This window comes from Oncorhynchus gorbuscha, linkage group LG02 (genome assembly GCF_021184085.1).
Source record: "Oncorhynchus gorbuscha isolate QuinsamMale2020 ecotype Even-year linkage group LG02, OgorEven_v1.0, whole genome shotgun sequence".
Lineage (NCBI taxonomy): Eukaryota > Metazoa > Chordata > Actinopteri > Salmoniformes > Salmonidae > Oncorhynchus > Oncorhynchus gorbuscha.
In genome coordinates, this window is record NC_060174.1 from 53,897,076 (window position 1) to 53,918,515 (window position 21,440).

A 21,440-nucleotide genomic window follows, 5' to 3' on the forward strand; every position below is an offset into this window, starting at 1 on the left:
ATCTTTTGGAGTTAAGTTTAGGGAGCTCCTTTAGCACCTCATACTCAGTGACTGCCTGCAGGGAGAAACTTTGTTGCAGGACAGGGGAAAAAGAGGGAGAAGCATCAGGGATAACCGTATTAGTAGGGGTGGGAGATGAGGAAATGTTGGACGGGCAGGGAGGCATGGCTGAGTCAAATAGGAATCCTGGCTTAATGAAGTGGTGATTAAAGAGCTCAGCCATGTGATTCTTGTCAGTAACAACCACATCAACATTAATGGACATGGGTGTAACGGTTTTCTAGTGGTGAAGGAGAGGCGGACCAAAATGCAGCGTGGTTTCTATTAATGGTTCTTTAATGAAGAAAACTATACATGAACAGACTAACAAAAACAAGAAAACCTAAAACAGACCTATCTGGTGCAAACACAGAGACAGGAACAATCACCCACAAAACCCAACACCAAACAGGCTACCTAAATATGGTTCCCAATCAGAGACAATGACGAACACCTGCCTCTGATTGACTCAGATCACACCCTGACCAAACAAAACATAGAAACATACAAAGCAAACTATGGTCAGGGTGTGACAATGGGCAGCTGTGAGGTGGAGGGTTTATTCTCCAGGTCTTTAACCATTTCCCCAGAACCTCTTGGGGTTAGACCCACAGAGCGAGAACTGCTCCTTAACGTAACTAACTTTGGCCTTCCCGGATAGCCTGAGTGCACTTATTTCTTATTTGCCTGAACGATAGCCAGTCAGCTTGAGTATGCGTGTGCCGAGACCTTTCGCCAGATGCAATTCTTGAGGCGGAGTGACTCAACAAGATCACCCTCGAACCAGGGGCTGAACCTGTTTTTAATTCTGATTTTATTTATGGGGGCGTGTGACATTTATGACATTCATAGGATATTTGTTTTAGGTTTAACATAATAATCCATTGATGGGCAACCTAATTAAATGTTCTGGGAACCTTTAAAGAACCAATAACAACTGGACAGTTTCAGAGTTTGTGAAAATGTATTTTGTGCCCACGCCATATCAATCATATCAATACCATATAATCATATGGCCTTGTATACCACACACCTTTAGATTAATAGCTATTTTCTGAACCTAATGTACATAAATGGCAGGACATTGATAACGGAAGGAAATGACATCTCCATCATCACTTTCAAAAATGATTACACACATACAGAAGGGTAAGCTACAGCACCAACAACACAGACAACTAGAAAAACAACAAATAATCCAGCTGGTTGTGTCCCAATGTTATAACACGTCAGGGGTGTTGAGGGGAATCGAGTGTGAAATGGCCTCTCCACAAGGCCTTCATTAACGCACTACAGACTCCTCTAGACACTGTGGATGTGTGCGTGCGTGCTTGCATGCATGTGGCTGTGTGTGTGTGTAGAACAGGGGCGAAGGGGCAAAGGGGGCTCAAATAGGTTTGGGAAGAAGAAATAAAGGAAATAGAGAGATTCATTTTCTCCGTGACATCTGTGGGTTGGCTGGTTACACGTGTCAGATATGTCAGACACTTTGGGAGCGAGGGGAGAAGAGGGGGGATCAGAGACCAAAGGCTGGAAGAGGAGAGAACGGAAAGTGGGAGCAAATAGAGCTGCCACAGACAGCCACCTGGTGCCTCTCCACTCCAGCAATACTGTATGTCCCCTCATTGAGACACTCCCTAAGGCTTCCCAATCTACCACAGCCCCATCCACCCCATTTCCTCTCCCACCAAAGCCCTCCGCCCCCTTCCCATCCTCCCCTGTTCCACCCTGGCCATACTGTATATGCCCCCATCCCCTTCTAGCCACTGACTCCCCCAAGGCTCCTCCTTCCCCTTTACCCCCATCCTTCCCACTGTGACAGACCATCAAAGAGACCCGGTGTCCATTGACATTTAAAAATAAATATATATTTAACCTTTTTTTTTATTTCGCCCTAATGACAGCGTGCCATGGAAAGGCACGGGGACGAAGACCAACCAAACACGTATACAAAACACAGGGTTGAAACCCAAACAAAAGTGCGAGGAGTGCCTCGAATAAATAGCACAAGCGCACAATGATACAACACGGGACAAGACCCGTAATCATCTGCACAGTACAAGTGACACGAAAGCCAAAGGATCTCACACGACCAACGGACATTGTAACAATAATCGACAGGACAATGGTGAACAAAGGGCACTCTTATACAATTACTAATCAGTGGGAATAGGGGCCAGGTGTGCATAATGACAGTTCCGGAGGGATCCGTGACAAGAAATGTGTTTACATCCCTGTTAGTGAGTATTTTATCCTTTGTCAAGATAATACATCCACCTGACAGGTGTGGCATATCAAGAAGCTGATTAAACTGCATGATCATTACAAAGAATTACTGCACAAACTGTCATAGACGGTCTCAGTGAAGCTCATCTGCGTGCTCATCGCCCTAACCAGGGTCTTGACCTGACTGCAGTTCGGCGTCGTAACCGACTTCAGTGGGCAAATGCTGGCACACTGGAGAAGCGTATACTTCATGGATGAAGCCCAGTATGAACTGTACCGGGCAGATGGCAGACAGCGTGCATGGTGTCGTGTGGGCGAGTGGTTTGCTGATATCAACGTTGTGAACAGATTGCCCCATGGTGGCGGTGGGGTTATGGTATGGGTAGACATAAGCTACAGACAACAAACACAATTTGATTTTATTGATGGAAATTGGAATGCACAGAGATATCGTGAAGAGATCCTGAGGCCTATTGTCATGCCATTCATCTGTAGCCATCACCTCATGTTTCAGCATAATAATGCACTGCCCCATGTCGCAAGGATCTGTATAAAATGCCTGGAAGCTGAATATGCTCCAGTTCTTCCATGGCCTGCATACTCACCAGATGCCGCCCATTTGGGATGCTCTGGATCGACGTGTACGACAGCGTGTTCCAGTTCCCACCAATATACAGCAAGTTTGCACAGCCATTGAAGAGGAATGGGACAACATTCCATGGGCCACAATCAACAGTTCGATCAACTCTATGTGACGGAGATGTGTTGTGCTGCATGAGCAAATGATGGTCACACCAGATACTGACTGGTTTCCTGATCCACGCCCCTATGTACGCGTATTTGTGACCAACAGATGCATATCTGTTTTCCCAGTCATTTGAAATCCATAGATTAGGGCCTAATGAATGTATTTCAATTAACTGATTACTTTATATGACCTGTAACTCAGTAAACATGTTTAAATTGTTGCATGTTGCATAAAATAATGGCACGGGACTTATAAGCGTATCTTGTCTGCTAAGCTTACACCCGATGGTATGTGGCATAGACAGATACCATACCAACTCATGTTCTGTTCTTCTGAAATCCATTTTCTTCATATAATAATGTTTCTTTAAACCAACCTAAAATAAATAATTGATTTGTTGTGATGGTGTATATTCAATTGATTTATTAGACTTTTTAAAATATACAGTTGAAGTCAGAGGTTTACATACACTTTAGCCAAATATATTTAAACTCAGCTTTTCACAATCCCTGACATTTAATCCTAGTATAAATGAGGTCTTAGGTCAGTTAGGATCACCACTTTATTTTAAGAATGTGAAATGTCAGAATAATAGTAGAGAGAATGATTTATTTCAGCTTTTATTTCTTTCATCACATTCCCAGTGGGTCTGAAGTTTACATACACTCAATTAGTATTTGGTAGCAATGCCTTTAAACTGTTTAACTTGGGTCAAACGTTTTCCACGCTGTTTAAAGGCACAGTCAACTTAGTGTATGTAAACCTCTGACCCACTGGAATTGGGATACAGTGATTTATAAGTGAAATAATCTGTCTGTAAACAATTGTTGGGAAAAATTACTTGTGTCATGCACAAAGTAGATGTCTTAACCGACTTGCCAAAACTATAGTTTGCTAACAAGAAATTTGTGAAGTGGTTGAAAAACGAGTTTTAATGACTCCAACCTAAGTGTAAACTTCCGACTTCAACTGTAGATGTTCCATAGGCGTGGATCAGCGGCTATTACGCGGCTTGTATGTGTGGATGCCTGGAGATGCTAAACATGTTTATGCAAATTATTGGGCAAATACCGTGACACTGTCAGTCTTTTGCGTGACAATAACCAGCTGACAGAATTTCATGACCACCACAGCCTTAGTTAGAGTTGAAGTTAGGGTCACTGTGGTCCCGTTAACGTTAGGGGAAATGTATTGGTCACATAAACATATTTAGCAGGTGTCATTGCGGGTGTAGCGAAATGCTTGTGTTCCCAGCTCCGACAGTGCGGTAATATCTAACAATTCACAACAATACACGCAAATCTAAAGTAAAAGAATGGAGTTAAGAAATATATAAATATTAGGATGAGCAATGTCGGAGTGGCACTGACTAAAATACAGTAGAATAGAATACAGTATATACATAGGAAATGAGTAAAGCAGTATGTCAACATTATTAAAGTGACTAGTGTTCCATTATGCGAGCAGTGCAGTTGATGTACCAGGTGGTGATACATTTCTTCAGCCTCCTGAGGTTAAAGAGACGCTGTTGCGCCTTCGTCATCACACTGCCTGTGTGGGTGGACCATTTCAGATCGTCGATGATGTGTACGCGGAGCAACTTGAAGATTTTCACCTTCTCCACTGTGGTCCCGTCGATGTGGATAGGGTCGTGCTCCCTCTGCTGCGTGCTCTCTCCATGATCAGCTCCCTCGTTTTGTTGACGTTGAGGGAGAGGTTATTTTCCTGGCACCACTCCGCCAGGACCCTCACCTCCTCCCTGTTGGCTGTCTCATCATTGTTGGTAATCAGGCCTACTACTGTTGTGTCGTCTACAAACTTGATGATTGAGTTGGAGGCATGCGTGGCCAAGCAGTCATGGGGGTACAGGGAGAACAGAAGGGGCTGAGCACGCACCCTTGTGGGGACCCTGTGTTGATGATCAACGTAGCGGAGGTGTTGTTTCCTACCACCTGGGGGTGGAAGTCAGGAAGTCCAGGACCCAGTTGCAATGGGCGGGGTTCAGTGGTGGATGCTGAGCTATAGTCAAAGAACAGCATTCTTACATAGGTATTCCTCTTGGGAGTGGGCCACGTCGTTGGCACTGTGTTACCCTCAAAGAGCGCAAAGGAGGTGTTACGCCTGTTTTGTGCACTCAGTATCTATTGTCAGAGCTCTCTGGTCTTCATTTCTTTTGACAGACTCCACCTGCTGACACCTCAGATCTCTAACGGACTGTTTCTCCATGCAATGAATGTGTCCCAAATAGCACCCTATTCCCTATAGGCCCTGGTCAAAAGTAGTGCACTAGGATAGGAATACCAAATAGCACCCTATTCCCTATAGACCCCTGGTCAAAAGTAGTGCACTAGGATAGGAATACCAAATAGCACCCTATTCCCTATAGGCCCTGGGCAAAAGCAAATCACTATATAGTGAAACGATTGCCTTTTGGGATGCGGCCGATGACAACTTAAAATCCCCGTCACTGAATGAAAGAGGATATGAAAGGAAAAGGGATGAAAGGATCTACAGCGGAAGAGATATGAAAAGGAAAATAAAAATACCAGTCAAACCAGTGACATTATGACTGCTGCTATTGGTGTATCGTTTGACACCATCATTGGAAGCGTTAGACACAGCGACTGAGACTACTGGGGGCTTCGTGACGCAATAAAGGAGCCATGAAGGAAACAGAGAGTGTGTGTGGCGTCAATGTCGACGAGAGGAATTAATATGTAATAGACATTTTTTTCTTCTTCTGTAAAATATCCTCTAAAAACGGTATTTGAAAGCCTAGGGGAATGTCTAGATGACGTGATGTTCAACAGGAAGACTTTTTGATGTCAACTATCTGCCTTATCCATGGGGTTGTCTCGAAAAAATCATCAAATGGAAACGAAGGCACAAGTGAAAGTGTGTGATGTTTTAATGTCTTTCCCCATCTTGTTGAGTGGAAAAAGACAGAATAAGTTAGTATAAGTAATGTGGTGGTAGAGTGGAGAGGACCTGTGGCTAAATGAACAGGAAAAACAGATGATTAGGAGAAGATGGATAAAACATTGTGGAATGTGTGTGTGTGTGGAATGGGAAGTGTTCTGGCAGCCCCCCCCACACACACACTGGTGTGTAAATCCTTGATAAGGCAAAGGGCCCCTTCTCCTGATCCATCACATACACTCTGTGTTCCCTCTCTCTCCCTCTTTTCCTTTCCGTTTTCCCATTTTCCGGGCGAGCTCTCAGCCTCTCAGGCAGGAGATTGCGATGTAGTGGCTGCAGAGCGGGGACGGGGGACGATGGCCTGACAGTAAATTAATGACTGTGATGGCGTGATTAGAAGGGACTGCCGCCCACAGTCAGGCTGCATTGGATGCTGTCATAATAATCACTGCCTTTGATTACCAGTAATTGAAAAAGTTGTCTGTGGATGGCTGCCACCCGGGTACAGGCAGAGAAGAGATGGGAGAGCTCCTCTCCTATCAGCGAGAAAGAGAGGGAAGATGACAAAGTGCTCCTCTCATACTGGAGAGGAACGCGGCAAAACACTTTCCTGCTAAAAGCTTAAGATATAGCCTAATACATCTGGTGAAGAATTGGCCCTAATCAATCCCTCATGTTCCTCTATTTAAATGCGCAGTGCCCAGTGAAAGTACACACCCCTTGTACAGCTTGCACATTTTGCTGCCTTAAAATGAAATTAAATAATTTATAAAATGATATTAATGTACTCCACATTTCAAAGTGAAAGAACAACTATAAACTCATAATGAAACATCCCTTTTTCAGGACCCTGTCTTTCAAAGATAAGTCGTAAAAATACAAATAACTTCACAGATCTTCATTGTAAAGGGTTTAAACACTGTTTCCCATGCTTTTTCAATGAACCATAAACAATTAATGAACATGCACCTGTGGAACGGTCATTAAGACACTAACAGCTTACAGACAGTAGCCAATTAAGGTCACAGTTATGGACACTTAGGACACTAAAAGAGGCCTTTCAATAAATTGCAATGTCCTTACTGTGAGACGCGTAAGACAGTGCTACAGGGAGACAGGATGGACAGCTGATCGTCCTCTCAGTGGCAGACCACGTGTAACAACACCTGCACAGGATCGGTACATCCGAACAGCACCTGGGGGACAGGTACAGGATGGCAACAACAACTGCCCGAGATACAACAGGAACACATAATCCCTTCATCAGTGCTCCAACTGTCCACAATAGGCTGAGAGAGGCTGGACTGATGGCTTGTAGGCCTGTTTTAAGGCAAGTCCTCACCAGACATCACCGGTCACAACGTCGCCTATAGGCACAAACCCACCGTCGCTGGACCAGACAGGACAGGCAAAAAGTGCTCTTCACTGACGAGTCGCGGTTTTGTCTCACCAGGGGGTGTTTATCTTTGAAGGAATGAGCGTTACACCGAGGCCTGTACTCTTGAGCGGGAGGTGGAGGGTCCGTCATGGTTTGGGGCGGTGTGTCACAGCATCATCGGACTGAGCTTGTTGTCATTGCAAGCAATCTCAACACTGTGCGTTACAGGGAAGACATCCTCCTCCCTCATGTGGTACCCTTCCTGCAGGCTCATCCTGACATGACCCTCCAGTATGACAATGCCACCAGCCATATTGCTTGTTCTGTGCGTGATTTTCTGCAAGACAGGAATGTCAGTGTTCTGCCATGGCCCGGATCTCAATCCCATTGAGCACGTCTGGGACCTGTTGGATCGGAGGGTGAGGGCTAGGGCCATTCTCCCCAGAAATGTCCAGGAACTTGCAGGTGCCTTGGTGGAAGAGTGGGGTAACATCTCACAGTAAGAACTGGCAAATCTGGGGCAGTCTATGAGGAGGAGATGCACTACAGTACTTAATGCAGCTGGTGGCCACACAGATACTGACTGTTACTTTTGATTTTGACCTCCCCTTTGTTCAGGGACACATTATTCAATTTCTGTTAGTCACATGTCTGTGGAACTTGTTCAGTTTATGTCTCAGTTGTTGAATCTTGTTATGTTCATACAAATATTTACACATGTTAAGTTTGCTGAAAATAAATGCAGTTAACAGGGAGATTACATTTATTTTTTTGCTGAGTTTAGAACATTTTCAGAGCTAATAAAAATAAATGAAATGTCTTGATTGCGTATATCTTCACACACAAGATTCTACCAACTTTGAACAATTGTTATGGCAACACACAGTATATTAAATTGTTTTTGTCAAAATTGCACAAGCTCAGTAAATTTGGTTGGAAATCATTGATGGACAGGAATACTCAAATAATATAAAAATGTATTTGTCACATGCTTTGTAAACAACAGATTTAGACTAACAGTGAAATGCTTACTTACAAGCCCTTATCAATGACATGAAGAGAAAAAATATAGAAACAATTATAATACAAGGAATAAATACACAATGAGTAACGATAACTTGGCTATATACACGGAGTACGAGTTGATTTCCAGGGGTACAATGTAATTGAGGTAGCTATGTACATACAGTATAGGTAGGGATAAAGTGACTAGGCAAAAGGATAGATAATAAACAGTAGCAGCAGAGTATGTGAAGAGTCAAAAGAGAGGTGCAGTGAAATGTTGTTTTACAGGGTCAGGAATAGTAGTATGGCGCCCCTGGACCAAATTATGGTTAAGTGCCTTGCTCAAGGGTACATTGACAGATGTTTCACCTTGTCTGCTCAGGTATTCAAACCAGCAACCTTTTGGTTACAGGCCCAATGCTCTAACCACTGGGCTACCTGCCACCCATCCGGAGCTGTTTAGGGTCCTGTTGGTTCCAGACTTGGTGCATCTTGCCGTGGTACCAGGGCCTTTCTCTGACATCGCCTGGTATAGAGGTCCTGGATGGCAGTGAGCTCGGCCCCAGTGATGTACTGGGTGGACCGTCTGTACTGCCTTGCGTTCGGATGCCAAGCCGTTGCCATACCAAGCGGTGATGCAGCCAGTCAATATGCTCTCAATGGTGCAGCTGGAGAACTGTGGAGGATCGGAGGGTCCTCTCAGGAGGGTGCCTTTACTACCGCGTTGGTGTGTAGACCATGTTAATTCCTTAGTGACGTGGACACGAAGGAACTTCAAGCTCTCGACCCGCTCCACTACAGCCCCAGTGATGTGGGTGGTCCATGATCAGCCACTTTGTCTTTCTGACATTGAGGGAGATGTTGGTGTCCTGGCACCACACTGCCAGGTCGCTGGCCTCCTCACTATAGGCGGTCTCATCGCCGTTGGTGTTCTGGCCTGCCACCGCCGTGTCGTCAGCAAACTTAATGATGATGTTAGGGTCTTGCACGGCCATGCAGTTGTGGGTGAACAGGGAGTACAGGAGGGTACTAAGCACGCACCCCTGAGGGGCCCCCATGTTGAGGGTCAGCGAGGTGGATGTGTTGTTGCCTACCGTCACCACTGGCTCTTCAGGAAGTATAGGATCCAGTTGCAGAGGGAGGTGCTCAGTCCCAGGGTCCTGGGCCTTGTGATTAGCTTTGTGGGTACTATGGTGTTGAACGCTGAGCTGTAGTCAAAGAACAGCATTCTTACATAGGTGTTCCTCTTGTCCAGGTAGGAGAGGGCAGTGTGGAGTGTAAAAGAGATTGCGTAATTTGTGGATCTGTTGGGGCAGTATGCGAATTGGATTGGGTCCAGGGTGTCTGAGATGATGGTGTTGATGTGATGTGCCTTTCAGAGCATTTCGTGGCTACAGATGTGAGTGCTACAGGGGGATTGGCATTTAGACAGGTTACCTTGGTGTTCTTGGACTCAGGGACTATGGGGGGCCTGCTTGAAGCATATACGTATTTCAGACTGGGTCAATATTCAAACCTTATCTCTGATTTACAAACAAATGTAAGTCAGGATTGAGACTGGACCACTCAGGAACACTCAACATCTACAGGAAAGCCACTCGGGTGTATGTATTTTTTGTAATTGTCCCGCTTCAGAATTCTAGGGTGGGTTTTCCTCTAACATCATGCTGCAACCACAATACTAGAAAATACAGAGAGTTTCCCGCGATGTTGTGTTCTATTGGATTTGACCCAGACCTGTAGTTATTCATTTATTAGTTTTCTTTCATTCTGAAAATGTGTATAGATCAGTAGGAAAGTTGTATAGATTGGTAGGGGGGGGGGAAATCAATGTAATCCCTTTTTAGATTACATTTGAAAAGCAGCACAATTTTAAGATGTCCACTCTCTGAGAAGCCATCACCTGTTCCCATTAAGTCCTTATCTTGGGTTATAAATAGTATACAGATAGTATACAGTGGAAAGAGAACATGGAGGCTAAAAACAAGACAGACATACTGCACAAGAGTTTTTAATAATGAATCTTTTGATGGCTCTTTTTCTCCCTAACCCAACACCTTGTCTATCACTCCTCAAGCCGTTGTGCTACAGGAAATCATCAATGTCCTTGCTTAATGAAATGGCGAGCCAACATTTCATTACCTATATTATATTTCCGCTGGGCAGGGTGCCCACATTATGATTTTTCATCAGACTGAGGTCATTTCAGAAATCTCTCTCTCATTTTGATAAATGAAGGAATAAACCATCACTCTGAAAATAGAGGCATTCAGCTCTGAACTATTGACGCACGTTAAGTGAAGGTGGGTTAGCGTGGAATATACCTGCTCCCGGTGCATCAAAAAAGAAGAAGGGTGCAGGCAGGCTGCAAAGCAAACACAATATAATAGGATTTGTTCATAGAAATGAGGCAGAAAGAAAAGAGGGTTAATATATTATATTTGTGTTGCCTCTAATGCCAAGGCTGAAGCAGAGGCGACACACGTGGATGAGCAAATCTCTTTAGAGAAATAACTCGAGCTCGGTGGGTGGAAGGAAAGGAAGCTTCTCGAACAAATTCAAATGAACCAAAAGAGAAAACGTAATCATCATACATCACTCAAAGCAAAGCCAGACTGGCAGCACAGTTCACCTGGTTCTCAGTGATGTGGAAATAAAGAATATTCGTACAGGGGGGGGTGAGAGGAGGAGTTGGGGGCTTGGTGGATTGAGAGAGCCAAGTGTCGACATGAAGCCCGTTTATCATCGCTTCCTGTCTCATCTGCATCTAGATCCGTGTCTTGTGTGTGTGCGTGTGTGTATCTGTGTGTGTGTTGTGTGTCTAAATTATAGGTTTAAATCATCATCTGTCAAACTAACCCAGGAGTCTGCCCATGCACCTGTGGGTTAGTTCTGCACAAACAAAGATGGAAGAGGAGGATTGGTTTGACTTGACACCTTGCTGTATTTATGGGGGGGGGGGGGGGGTCTTGTTACGCTCAGGGCTTTACTTTAACAAACCTAACGCCGTGGTAAATCTCGCGGTAGTGTTATAGGTTCACGGGTGAGTCCAAAATATTTGAGCTATTTTCACAACCGTGAAAGGGCTGGGTTTTGATGAATAAATAAGTTGTGAGTGGGTCGAGGCTTGGTCCCTCACTGGCCAATCAGAACGTGCTCCTTGGCTAAATATGTGGTGCTTCAAGTTGTGTATTTACTGTCTTTTGTAAATTGTGTTCTAATCAACTCCAATTAAAATGTTAGTCCATTATAGCCTGGTTCATTAAATGGATACTTCAGGGTTTTGGCAATAAAGCCCTTTATCGACTTCCACAGAGTCAGATGAACTTATGGATAAATGTTTTATGTCTGCATTCAGTACGCAAGAAGTCCAAATGTAGTTTCGCGAGCCAATGCTAATTAGCATTAGCACAATGACTGGAGGTCTATTGTATCTACTAGCATGCTAGCAGTTAACATAGACTTCCAGTCATTACACTAACGCTAGTTAGCAACGTCCTTTTAAAACGTCATTGCCAAAATCCTGAAGTATCCCTTTAAATAGCCTGCCCCATATTTGCTCAATATTTGTAAACATATTTGCAGTTCCCATTGTTCTAATTGCATTGCTCCAATATGGAAAAACATTGTTAAACATAGGCTATAGCATTCACAAGAGCTTGGCCTACTGTTAATTATAGTCTGGACATGCCAAACGTAGTCAATAAGCAAGATTACATTCACTAGGCTATTGATAAGGCCTAAAAAGACAGTGTATAACTAGAATAAAAACAAAACAACAACTTGTTTTAAATAGGCTATGCACAGGGTTGGGCAGGTCACTTTCTAAAAGGAATCCATTAGAGTTACTAGTTACTGGTCCAAATTTGTAATCGGTAACGTAACTTTGGATTACCCAAACTCAGTAATGTAATCTGATTACATTCTGTTACTTTTAGATGACTTTCCCTTTAAGAGGCATTCGAAAAATGTATGTTACCAATTGAATGACATCTATTGCAGGATAAATCAATGTTAAAGTTTATATAGCTGGCCATATATGGATGTTACATTTTACTTTATGGGTTGGTTATGTGGGCTTCTTCAAACCCATCGCTTTCTACTACATATAATAACATGATTAAATGACATCTTTACATTAAAAAACAAAGTCTATGCAAATTCCAGTCATTCCAATAAATGTTATATCCCTTGATCTTCAAGAATATGACTTGGAAATATGGAAGTTTAGATTAGCCAAATTGTTATACCTGATTTTTTAAAATGATTCTGTTGTCATGGAGGACTGATTGGGCTCATTGAGTTGAGTTGAAAATGCTGCGCTCATGGAATGGCCTGCTTGGAGACCTACTGAAAAGGACTATTTACATGTGAAAAATGAATGCCATATGCTGCATTTGCTATAGGCCTATTGTTTACCTTTTGTTGTTGACACTTTGGTATCTTGATTATATGCAGCTGTTTTAAAGGGCAAATCCACAGATGAAGCAATAACAAAACGGACGCCTGTGTTTTGATAAAAAGCTGAGGGATGGGCCTGGAGAAATGTAACCATTAATTATTATTAATAGACAGAGCTTTGGACTGACCATCCATGATATAAAAAGAATGGTTTAAATCATGTTATGGAGCTATACAGTGTTTGTTTACATTTACAATGTTTACAAACATTGAAGAAAAACAAGCTTATATTTTGGGTTCTCATGGAGTATGACAGAACTAAGCTCATGAGGCATTTATAAGTTATACTTAAGCAATAAGGCCTGAGGAGGTGTGGTTTTGCTGTTGCAATTATAAACTGGTTACCAATGTAATTAGAGCAGTAAAAATATATGTTTTGTCATACCTGTGGTTTACGGTCTGATATACCTTGGCTGTCAGCCAATCAGCATTCAGGGCTTGAACCACCCAGTTTATAATCTTCAAGAATGAATGGATTCGGAAAGTATTCAGACCCCTTGACTTTTTCCACATTTCTTTTACGTTACAGCCTTATTCTAAAAAGTATTAAATTGTTTTTTCCCCTCATCAATCTACACACAATACCCCATAATGATAAAAAAAACAGATTTTTAGAAATTTTGGCCAATTTATTTAAGACAAAAAACGGAAATATCACATTTAAATAAGTATTCAGTCCCTTTACTCAGTACTTTGATGAAGCCCTTTTGGGAGCGATTACAGCCTTGTGTCTTCTTGGGTATTACAAGCTACAAGCTTGGCACACCTGTATTTGTGGAGTTCCTCCCATTCTTCTCTGCAGATCCTCTCAAGCTCTGTCAGGTTAGAAGGGGAGCGTCGCTTCACTGGTATTTTAAGAGATGTTCGATGGGTTCAAGTCCGGGCTGTGGCTGGGACACTCAAGGACATTCAGAGACTAGTCCCGAAGCCACTCCTGTGTTGTCTTGGCTGCGTGACGCTTGCCATTCAGGACAAAGAGTTTCATCAGACCAGACAATCTTGTCTGAGAGTCTTTAGGTGCCTTTTGGCAAACTCCAAGCGGGCTGGCATGTGCCTTTTACTGAGGAGTGGTTTCTGCCACTCTACCATAAAGGCCTGATTGGTGGAATGCTGCAGAGATGGTTATCCTTCTGTAAGTTTCTCCCATGGCCAAAGAGGAACTATACAGGTCTGTCAGAGTGACCATTGGGTTCGTGGTCACCTCCCTGACCAAGGCCCTTCTCCCCTGATTGCTCAGTTTGGCTACGCGGCCAGCTCTAGAAAGAGTCTTGGTGGTTCCAAATTCTTCCATTTAAGAATGATGGAGCTACTGCGTTCTTGGGGACCTTCAATACAAAAGGAATGCTTTGGTAACTGTCAATTGTGGGACCTTATATAGACAGGTGTGTGCCTTTCCAAATCATGTCCAATCAATTGAATTTACCACAGGTGGACTCCAATGAAGTTGTAGAAATTCAATGGATGATCAAGGATGATTCAAGGATGATCAATGGAAACAGGATGCACCTGAGCTCAATTTCGTGTCTCATAGCAAAAGGGTCTGAATACTTTTGCAAAAATGTCTAAAAACCTCTTTTCACTTTGTCATTATGGGGTATTGGGTGTAGATTGCTGCAAAATTACTTTTATTTAATCAATTTTAGATAAGGCTGTAACATAACAAAATGTGTAAAAAGTCAAGGGGTCTGAATACTTTCCCGAAGGAACTGTATATATATATATATATTTAAGTAATTTATACATCCAAAAATGGATCATGCAACTACAGGTTTCCCCTTTAAGTCTATCAAAAGTGTGCGAGTTTGAACATGTGTCCATGGATTTATATTTTTATCAGCATCAATTAGATTGAGCAATAAAAGCCCCACTTGTATTCCATAGGCTGGGATCCGCACTATGCAGCTGTTGCCAGAGTGCATTTTTCACTGGCTGTCAATTGGTTTAAAAAACAATTATTGACAGGCAATTTAAACTTCTTGGATTCAACCCTTATTGGGTTCAAATACACATTTAGATTTGTGAACAGCCATCCACAACAACCACAATCTGTAAGGTGCTGTCACGGTTTTCTTGCGGTGAAGGAGAGTCGGACCAAAATGCAGCGTGGTATTCTTGATACATGTTTAATGACGATGAAAAAATGAACAATACAAAAACAACAACCGTAACGTGAAAACCTATACAGCCTATCTGGTGCAAACAAACACAGAGACAGGAACAATCACCCACGAAACACTCAAAGAATATGGCTGCCTAAATATGGTTCCCAATCAGAGACAACACTAAACACCTGCCTCTGATTGAGAACCACTCCAGACAGCCATAGACTATGCTAGATAACCACACTAAGCCACAAACCCAATGCCTAACAAAACCCCAAGACAAAACACACCACAATAAACCTGTCACACCCTGGCCTGACCAAAATAACAAAGAAAACACAAAATACTATGACCAGGGCGTGACAGGTGCAAATAGTGATGAGAGAGCAGCAGCGAAATTCACATCAATAATAAGTGATATCCGTATGGCCGTAGACTACACCACTGCTGTCATCCTTACCTCTAAGCGTTTATTCAAGTTGGATTATCTTTGGATGTCAACAGCAGTCACACCATTTGAAGACAGGGCTTGGACTGTAGCCTACAATAGCCTATTTCTGCTCTTTTCCCTTGATCCATCAAAAACATTTGGTGTGTCATCATTGTAGTCTCAGAATTGTGGTCAGACTCGCTCAGGTGGAACAAATTTAAACTTGCACCTTTTTTTCAATGCTGATTTGAATGTCATTGAGAAAACAGAACTGTAAAACATTTTTTTTTTCGCAACATCCTTTATGAATTTTCAAATTAATCCTCTAAGTAAGGACCTAGTTTTTCAAAAGTATCTGATGACAATATTTTTGCTGGTAATTGTCAGGATTTGGCCAGGGTTGTTCCGGTTTTTGGTCACTAGATGCCCCCATTGTACCTTTTGTTTTCCCTTGATCCCCATTATTATTTGCACCTGTGCCTCGTTTCCCCTGATTGTATTTTAACCCTTTGTTTTCCTCAGTTCCTTGCTCTGTGTTTGTATGTTAGCACCCAGCCCTAGTACTCTGTGAACTCTTGTAGATCCCGGTGGACTCTCTTGTGGAATTCTGTTTTTTTTTGTTCTTGTTTGTTTGTTTTTGAGTATTTTTTTAGGCTTTTTGTGCTATACCTTCCACCTTGTGGATTTACCTTTTTGTCTTGGATGATTACCTTTGTTCTTGTGGAATTCCTTTTGAGATTGTGGAGTTACATGTTTTCCTGAAGAACTTTACTTTTTACTTCATTAAATACACCGTCTCAAGTACTGCTGTGTCTGCCTCATCTTCTGGGTTCTGCCAACTATTCGTGGCTCAGTTGGTTAAGTGACTGTTTCTCACTCCGGAGACCCGGGTTCGTAACCGGGTCCTGACAGTAATGTAACGGATTACAGTTACCAGTTTTTGTAATCCCTTACATGTAACAGATTACATGTAATCCATTACTCACCAACCATGGCTATGTGTAAATACAGTTACAGGCACCATTGCTTCCTGTTGGCGTATAATACAGACAAGGCATTTTAGACTTATGCAGGGTTTTACAGACATCCAGGGAGCTGGATAAAGATCTAATATAAAGAGACAGGTAGCATGTCCACTCACCATTACACTGCTCACAAATGTAATATTTTATAAACATCATGGAACCATCTTTCAGATCATATTTGCAGACAAATACCAGACAAATTCTCATTGCATTTGAGCCATGTACGTTCCTACCATAAACCCATGGATGGTGAATCGTTTGAAGAAATCTGAAATTGGCATGTTGACGCATGTTTTTAAGGGCACACGTCAAATATTTCCACCCCTCCCACCTCAAGGCAAACAAGATGGCGTAAGACAGGTACATGACCAACCCTGGGGCCAGCGGTTGGAAAATGTCAGATCGCTGGCTTTTACAAGTTGAAATTGCCAAAGACCGTAAGTTTGACACTAGCGCCGCCTTAACGCCAACCAAAAATAGAGCCCTCAGTATTTTACAGGGCAGATAACTTTTTTTTTCTCAGATGCCTCAAATAGGAAATAGTTAAGGTTGAGAGGTTGCTACACTTTCAGTGAGTTATAACCAATGACACATTAGAAACATTCCCTCATAGTGCATCATTATTGGCAGCGGCTGTGGCTGTAAAAGGTCCTGTAGAGATCCTGAGCTGTCTGTCGTGTGTATGTAGTGTGACCTATCATCTATCTATCACCACATTCCCCTAGGGACAGGGCTCTGTGGAGTCAATTATAACTGAGCCCTTCCCTTATTGGTAAAGCCCCGTTATGAGATGTGGTGTGTGTGTGTGTTTTGTTTGTTTGTCAAACGTTGTTCACAACTATGACGGGAGGTGTAATCAAGTCTTACCTCATACTCAAACTCCTCTGTCCTCCCTCCATCAGCTCTCCCCTCATAGTAATCCTGTTCCATGGTGTGGAGAGAGTGACAGCTGTCAGGAAAAAAAAGAGAGAGAAGGAGAGAGAGAAATAGGCAGGAGACAGAAAGAGAACGAGAGAGTGAAATTAGTTAAGAGGGAGCAGTGGCATGTATTCATGGATGCCAAGGGAAGGCTTCCCCAGAATAATGTATATATACAGTACCAGTCAAACCGTTAGACACACCTTGGCAACACTCTTGGCATTCTCTCAATCTCCTGTTGTCTTTGTACCGACTTGCTGTAACTCTCTGTGGTTCTAAATCATGAGTTGTTTTAAGTAAACTGTCAAAAACGTTAACTTGCCTATCCATGCCGTAGGTCATGTAACTGTTTGTTACGCAATATATGCTTTGTGGACTTCACCAGACAAATGTTTTTCTCTGGTTCTGTGATGAAACAGACGTATGCGTGACTGTTGTCTGGCTCCCGAGTGTTGCAGGTGGTCTAAGGCACTGCATCTCAGCGCTAGAGGCGTCACTACAGACACCCTGGTTCAAATCCAGGTTGAATCACAACCGGCCGTGATTGGGAATCTCATAGGGCGGCGCACAATTGGCCCAGTGTCGTCCGGGTTTGGAAATAATAATTTGTTCTTAACGGACTTGCCTAGTTAAATCAAGGTTAAATAAAAATTGGCTTATTGTATATCACGGTGGCGTATGAACAAATGGGTTATAGGTCAAACAAGGCATTGATCACAACAAAGGTTGTAATATGGCTTTTTTCCTTGGCTTCCCCAGTGATTTTATCCATGCACTGCCACTGAGAGGGAGTTTCTCTCTCTCACACACACAATCGCTCTCTTACTGACTGACTGTAAGTGACAGTTTTCTTTGTCCTTTTCCTGCATGGGACCGCTAAGAGGAGAGGAAGAAAGGATGATGCTGTCTAGGATGAAGCTGTGTGCTGTTGCATACCCAGGCATCTTTCTCGCTCTCTCCCCCTCTCTCTCTCTCTCTCTCTCTCTCTCTCTCTCTCTCTCTCTCTCTCTCTCTCTCTCTCTCTCTCTCTCTCTCGAATTCTGTACAGCAAATCAAAACAGCTTTGCTTTGGGGGGTTGTAAGGTAACAACAAAACAGCTTTGCTTTGGGGGGTTGTAAGGTAATTTTAGATCATAATGAGTGCTATCAAATACCACACACGCTATTTTTGACATGAAGCATTCACTTTTGTTGAACATTGAACATATTGAATTTATTTCCATTATAAATTCAATTTCATTGTGTCTGTGAGTGCATACAAACACGTGTTATTCTGTCCCAAAACAATCTTCTGGTGACAAAATGAGCCTTGTAAACGTCAAAATGTTTTATCCTCTGGCACTACAATATTGCAGCACATCGTAACATTGTTGGCCGTGTGTGTGTGTGTGTGTGTCTGTGTGTGTGTGTACATTGAACACAATTACACAGCTTTACTGCCCACGTTCAAAACCCAGGGAAACAAACATTTGTTGTATCTATAAAATGTGCCGTAATCTTGGCGTCCGCACCTGATCGCAGATGAAGAGGAGAAAATGTCTCTTTTATGGGTCACATTGATTACATTTAGGAGTATAGCCCGGGGCTATAACTAGGCTGTGAATGAATGTTGCACTGTATTGCCTGGTTTTATTAGCCCATTCGGTTTAATCACCTTGTAAACCTTCCATGAAACCAAATGGCTATGCCAAGCAGTACCAATTATTACAAGCAGGCCCTGTGGGTAGTGGTGCTACTGAGTTATGGAGAAAATATCTTATATTATGAAGGAACAAAGGTTTGTATCTCGTCAGGTTTAAAGGGTTGGGTCTGGTCATGTTGTGGGTTGGTGAACAGCAGTGACACATGTAGATTGCTCATAGCATGACATGGTTAGTCTCAATTTGACACAGACCGTGTTTCTTTCTGAAACATGTGATAGTCTTTTATTACAGACTAGTATTTAAAAAAAAATCTAATCTCTAAAGACTAAGCACTTCATGTAACTAGGGCTGTGGCGCTCACAACATTTCCTCAGCTGGCAATTGTCGAGCAAAAAGTGTTTGGTCTCACGGTTATTGTCCGTTAATTAACATAAACACGTGTAGCATCTCCTGGCTTCCACACTATTGCAGACCTTTGGAACATCTACATTTAAATATACAGTGCCTTGCGAAAGTATTCGGCCCCCTTGAACTTTGCGACCTTTTGCCACATTTCATGCTTCAAACATAAAGATATAAAACTGTATTTTTTTTGTGAAGAATCAACAACAAGTGGGACACAATCGTGAAGTGGAACGGCATTTATTGGATATTTCAAACTTTTTGAACAAATCAAAAACTGAAAAATTGGGCGTGCAAAATTATTCAGCCCCCTTAAGTTTGAATACTTAAATACTTTGTAGCGCCACCTTTTGCTGCGATTACAGCTGTAAGTCGCTTGGGGTATGTCTCTATCAGTTTTGCACATCGAGAGACTGAAATGTTTTCCCATTCCTCCTTGCAAAACAGCTCGAGCTCAGTGAGGTTGGATGGAGAGCATTTGTGAACAGTTTTCAGTTCTTTCCACAGATTCTCGATTGGATTCAGGTCTGGACTTTGACTTGGCCATTCTAACACCTGGATATGTTTATTTTTGAACCATTCCATTGTAGATTTTGCTTTATGTTTTGGATCATTGTCTTGTTGGAAGACAAATCTCCGTCCCAGTCTCAGGTCTTTTGCAGACTCCATCAGGTTTTCTTCCAGAATGGTCCTGTATTTGGCTCCATCCAACTTCCCATCAATTTTAACCATCTTCCCTGTCCCTGCTGAAGAAAAGCAGGCCCAAACCATGATGCTGCCACGGACAGAGTCTCCCACCTCAGCTGTAGATCTCTGCAATTCATCCAGAGTGATCATGGGCCTCTTGGCTGCATCTCTGATCAGTCTTCTCCTTGTATGAGCTGAAAGTTTAGGGGGACGGCCAGGTCTTGGTAGATTTGCAGTGGTCTGACACCCCCTCCATTTCAATATTATCGCTTGCACAGTGCTCCTTGGGATGTTTAAAGCTTCGGAAATATGTTTGTATCCAAATCCGGCTTTAAACCTCTTCACAACAGTATCTCGGACCTGCCTGGTGTGTTCCTTGTTCTTCATGATGCTCTCTGCGCTTTTAACGGACCTCTGAGACTATCACAGTGCAGGTGCATTTATACGGAGACTTGATTACACACAGGTGGATTGTATTTATCATCATTAGTCATTTAGGTCAATTCAGAGATCCTCACTGAACTTCTGGAGAGAGTTTTGCTGCACTGAAAGTAAAGGGGCTGAATAATTTTGCACGCCCAATTTTTCAGTTTTTGATTTGTTAAAAAAGTTTGAAATATCCAATAAATGTCGTTCCACTTCATGATTGTGTCCCACTTGTTGTTGATTCTTCACAAAAAAATACAGTTTTATATCTTTATGTTTGAAGCCTGAAATGTGGCAAAAGGTCGCAAAGTTCAAGGGGGCCGAATACTTTCGCAAGGCACTGTAAACACGTGTAGCATCTCCTGGCTTCCACACTATTGCAGACCTTTGGAACATCTACACCTATATATATATATATATATATATATATATATAAATCTGTGTAATATAGTTCCATGATTTATTTTAGACAGGTCTAAAGAAGCACGATCTGAAGAAAATGTAGTCTATTTCAGAAGAACAGAATAGCATACTCTGAGTTGTCCTTATGTTAGATCTGGCTATGCCATATGGCTGTGGGCTACACTAGTTCATTTACCAGGCAAGATTTGCTAAGAATTCTGTGGCATTATTTTATATTGTTTCATACTGTGAAGAATACAATTGAACAATGCTGAATAAAATATAAATATTTTCTCCAAACGATTTGAGGGAGTGCGCACATGCGGCTATTCTGTGTTGAGCAGTTAACAAAGAAATAGATACTCCTATATGCTTAATTTAGAGTTATTAATATATCTTTTGTTGTTCGACAAGCTGCATGATGCGACTCTAATGATGATTTGAAAAAAGTTAATTGAAAGGCATGAGCTCTGCTTTGTTTTTTTTTGCTTAGGTTGAACACACTTCATTAGTCTCTCATTCATCATTTTACAAGCGCTTGATAATGCCTTGAATTTCACGGCGGCATCCCCTTTGTGGCCATAATCCACCATAAAAAAATCCATGCCTTTGTTGTGCCCTTTTCCCTG

The 21,440-nt window shown here is 42.4% G+C and overlaps 1 protein-coding gene across 2 annotated transcripts in view; it reads right to left on the reverse strand.

Annotated features, from left to right (window-relative positions):
* The window catches only part of LOC123993182 (PDZ domain-containing RING finger protein 4-like), a 218,824-nt gene that overhangs the window by 32,528 nt on the left and 164,856 nt on the right, over window positions 1–21,440 (reverse strand). For both annotated transcript variants that reach the window (XM_046295058.1, XM_046295065.1), the window contains one exon: window positions 17,201–17,282. In XM_046295058.1, the coding sequence (XP_046151014.1) occupies window positions 17,201–17,282 (82 nt within the window). The remainder of the gene's footprint in view (window positions 1–17,200; window positions 17,283–21,440) is intronic.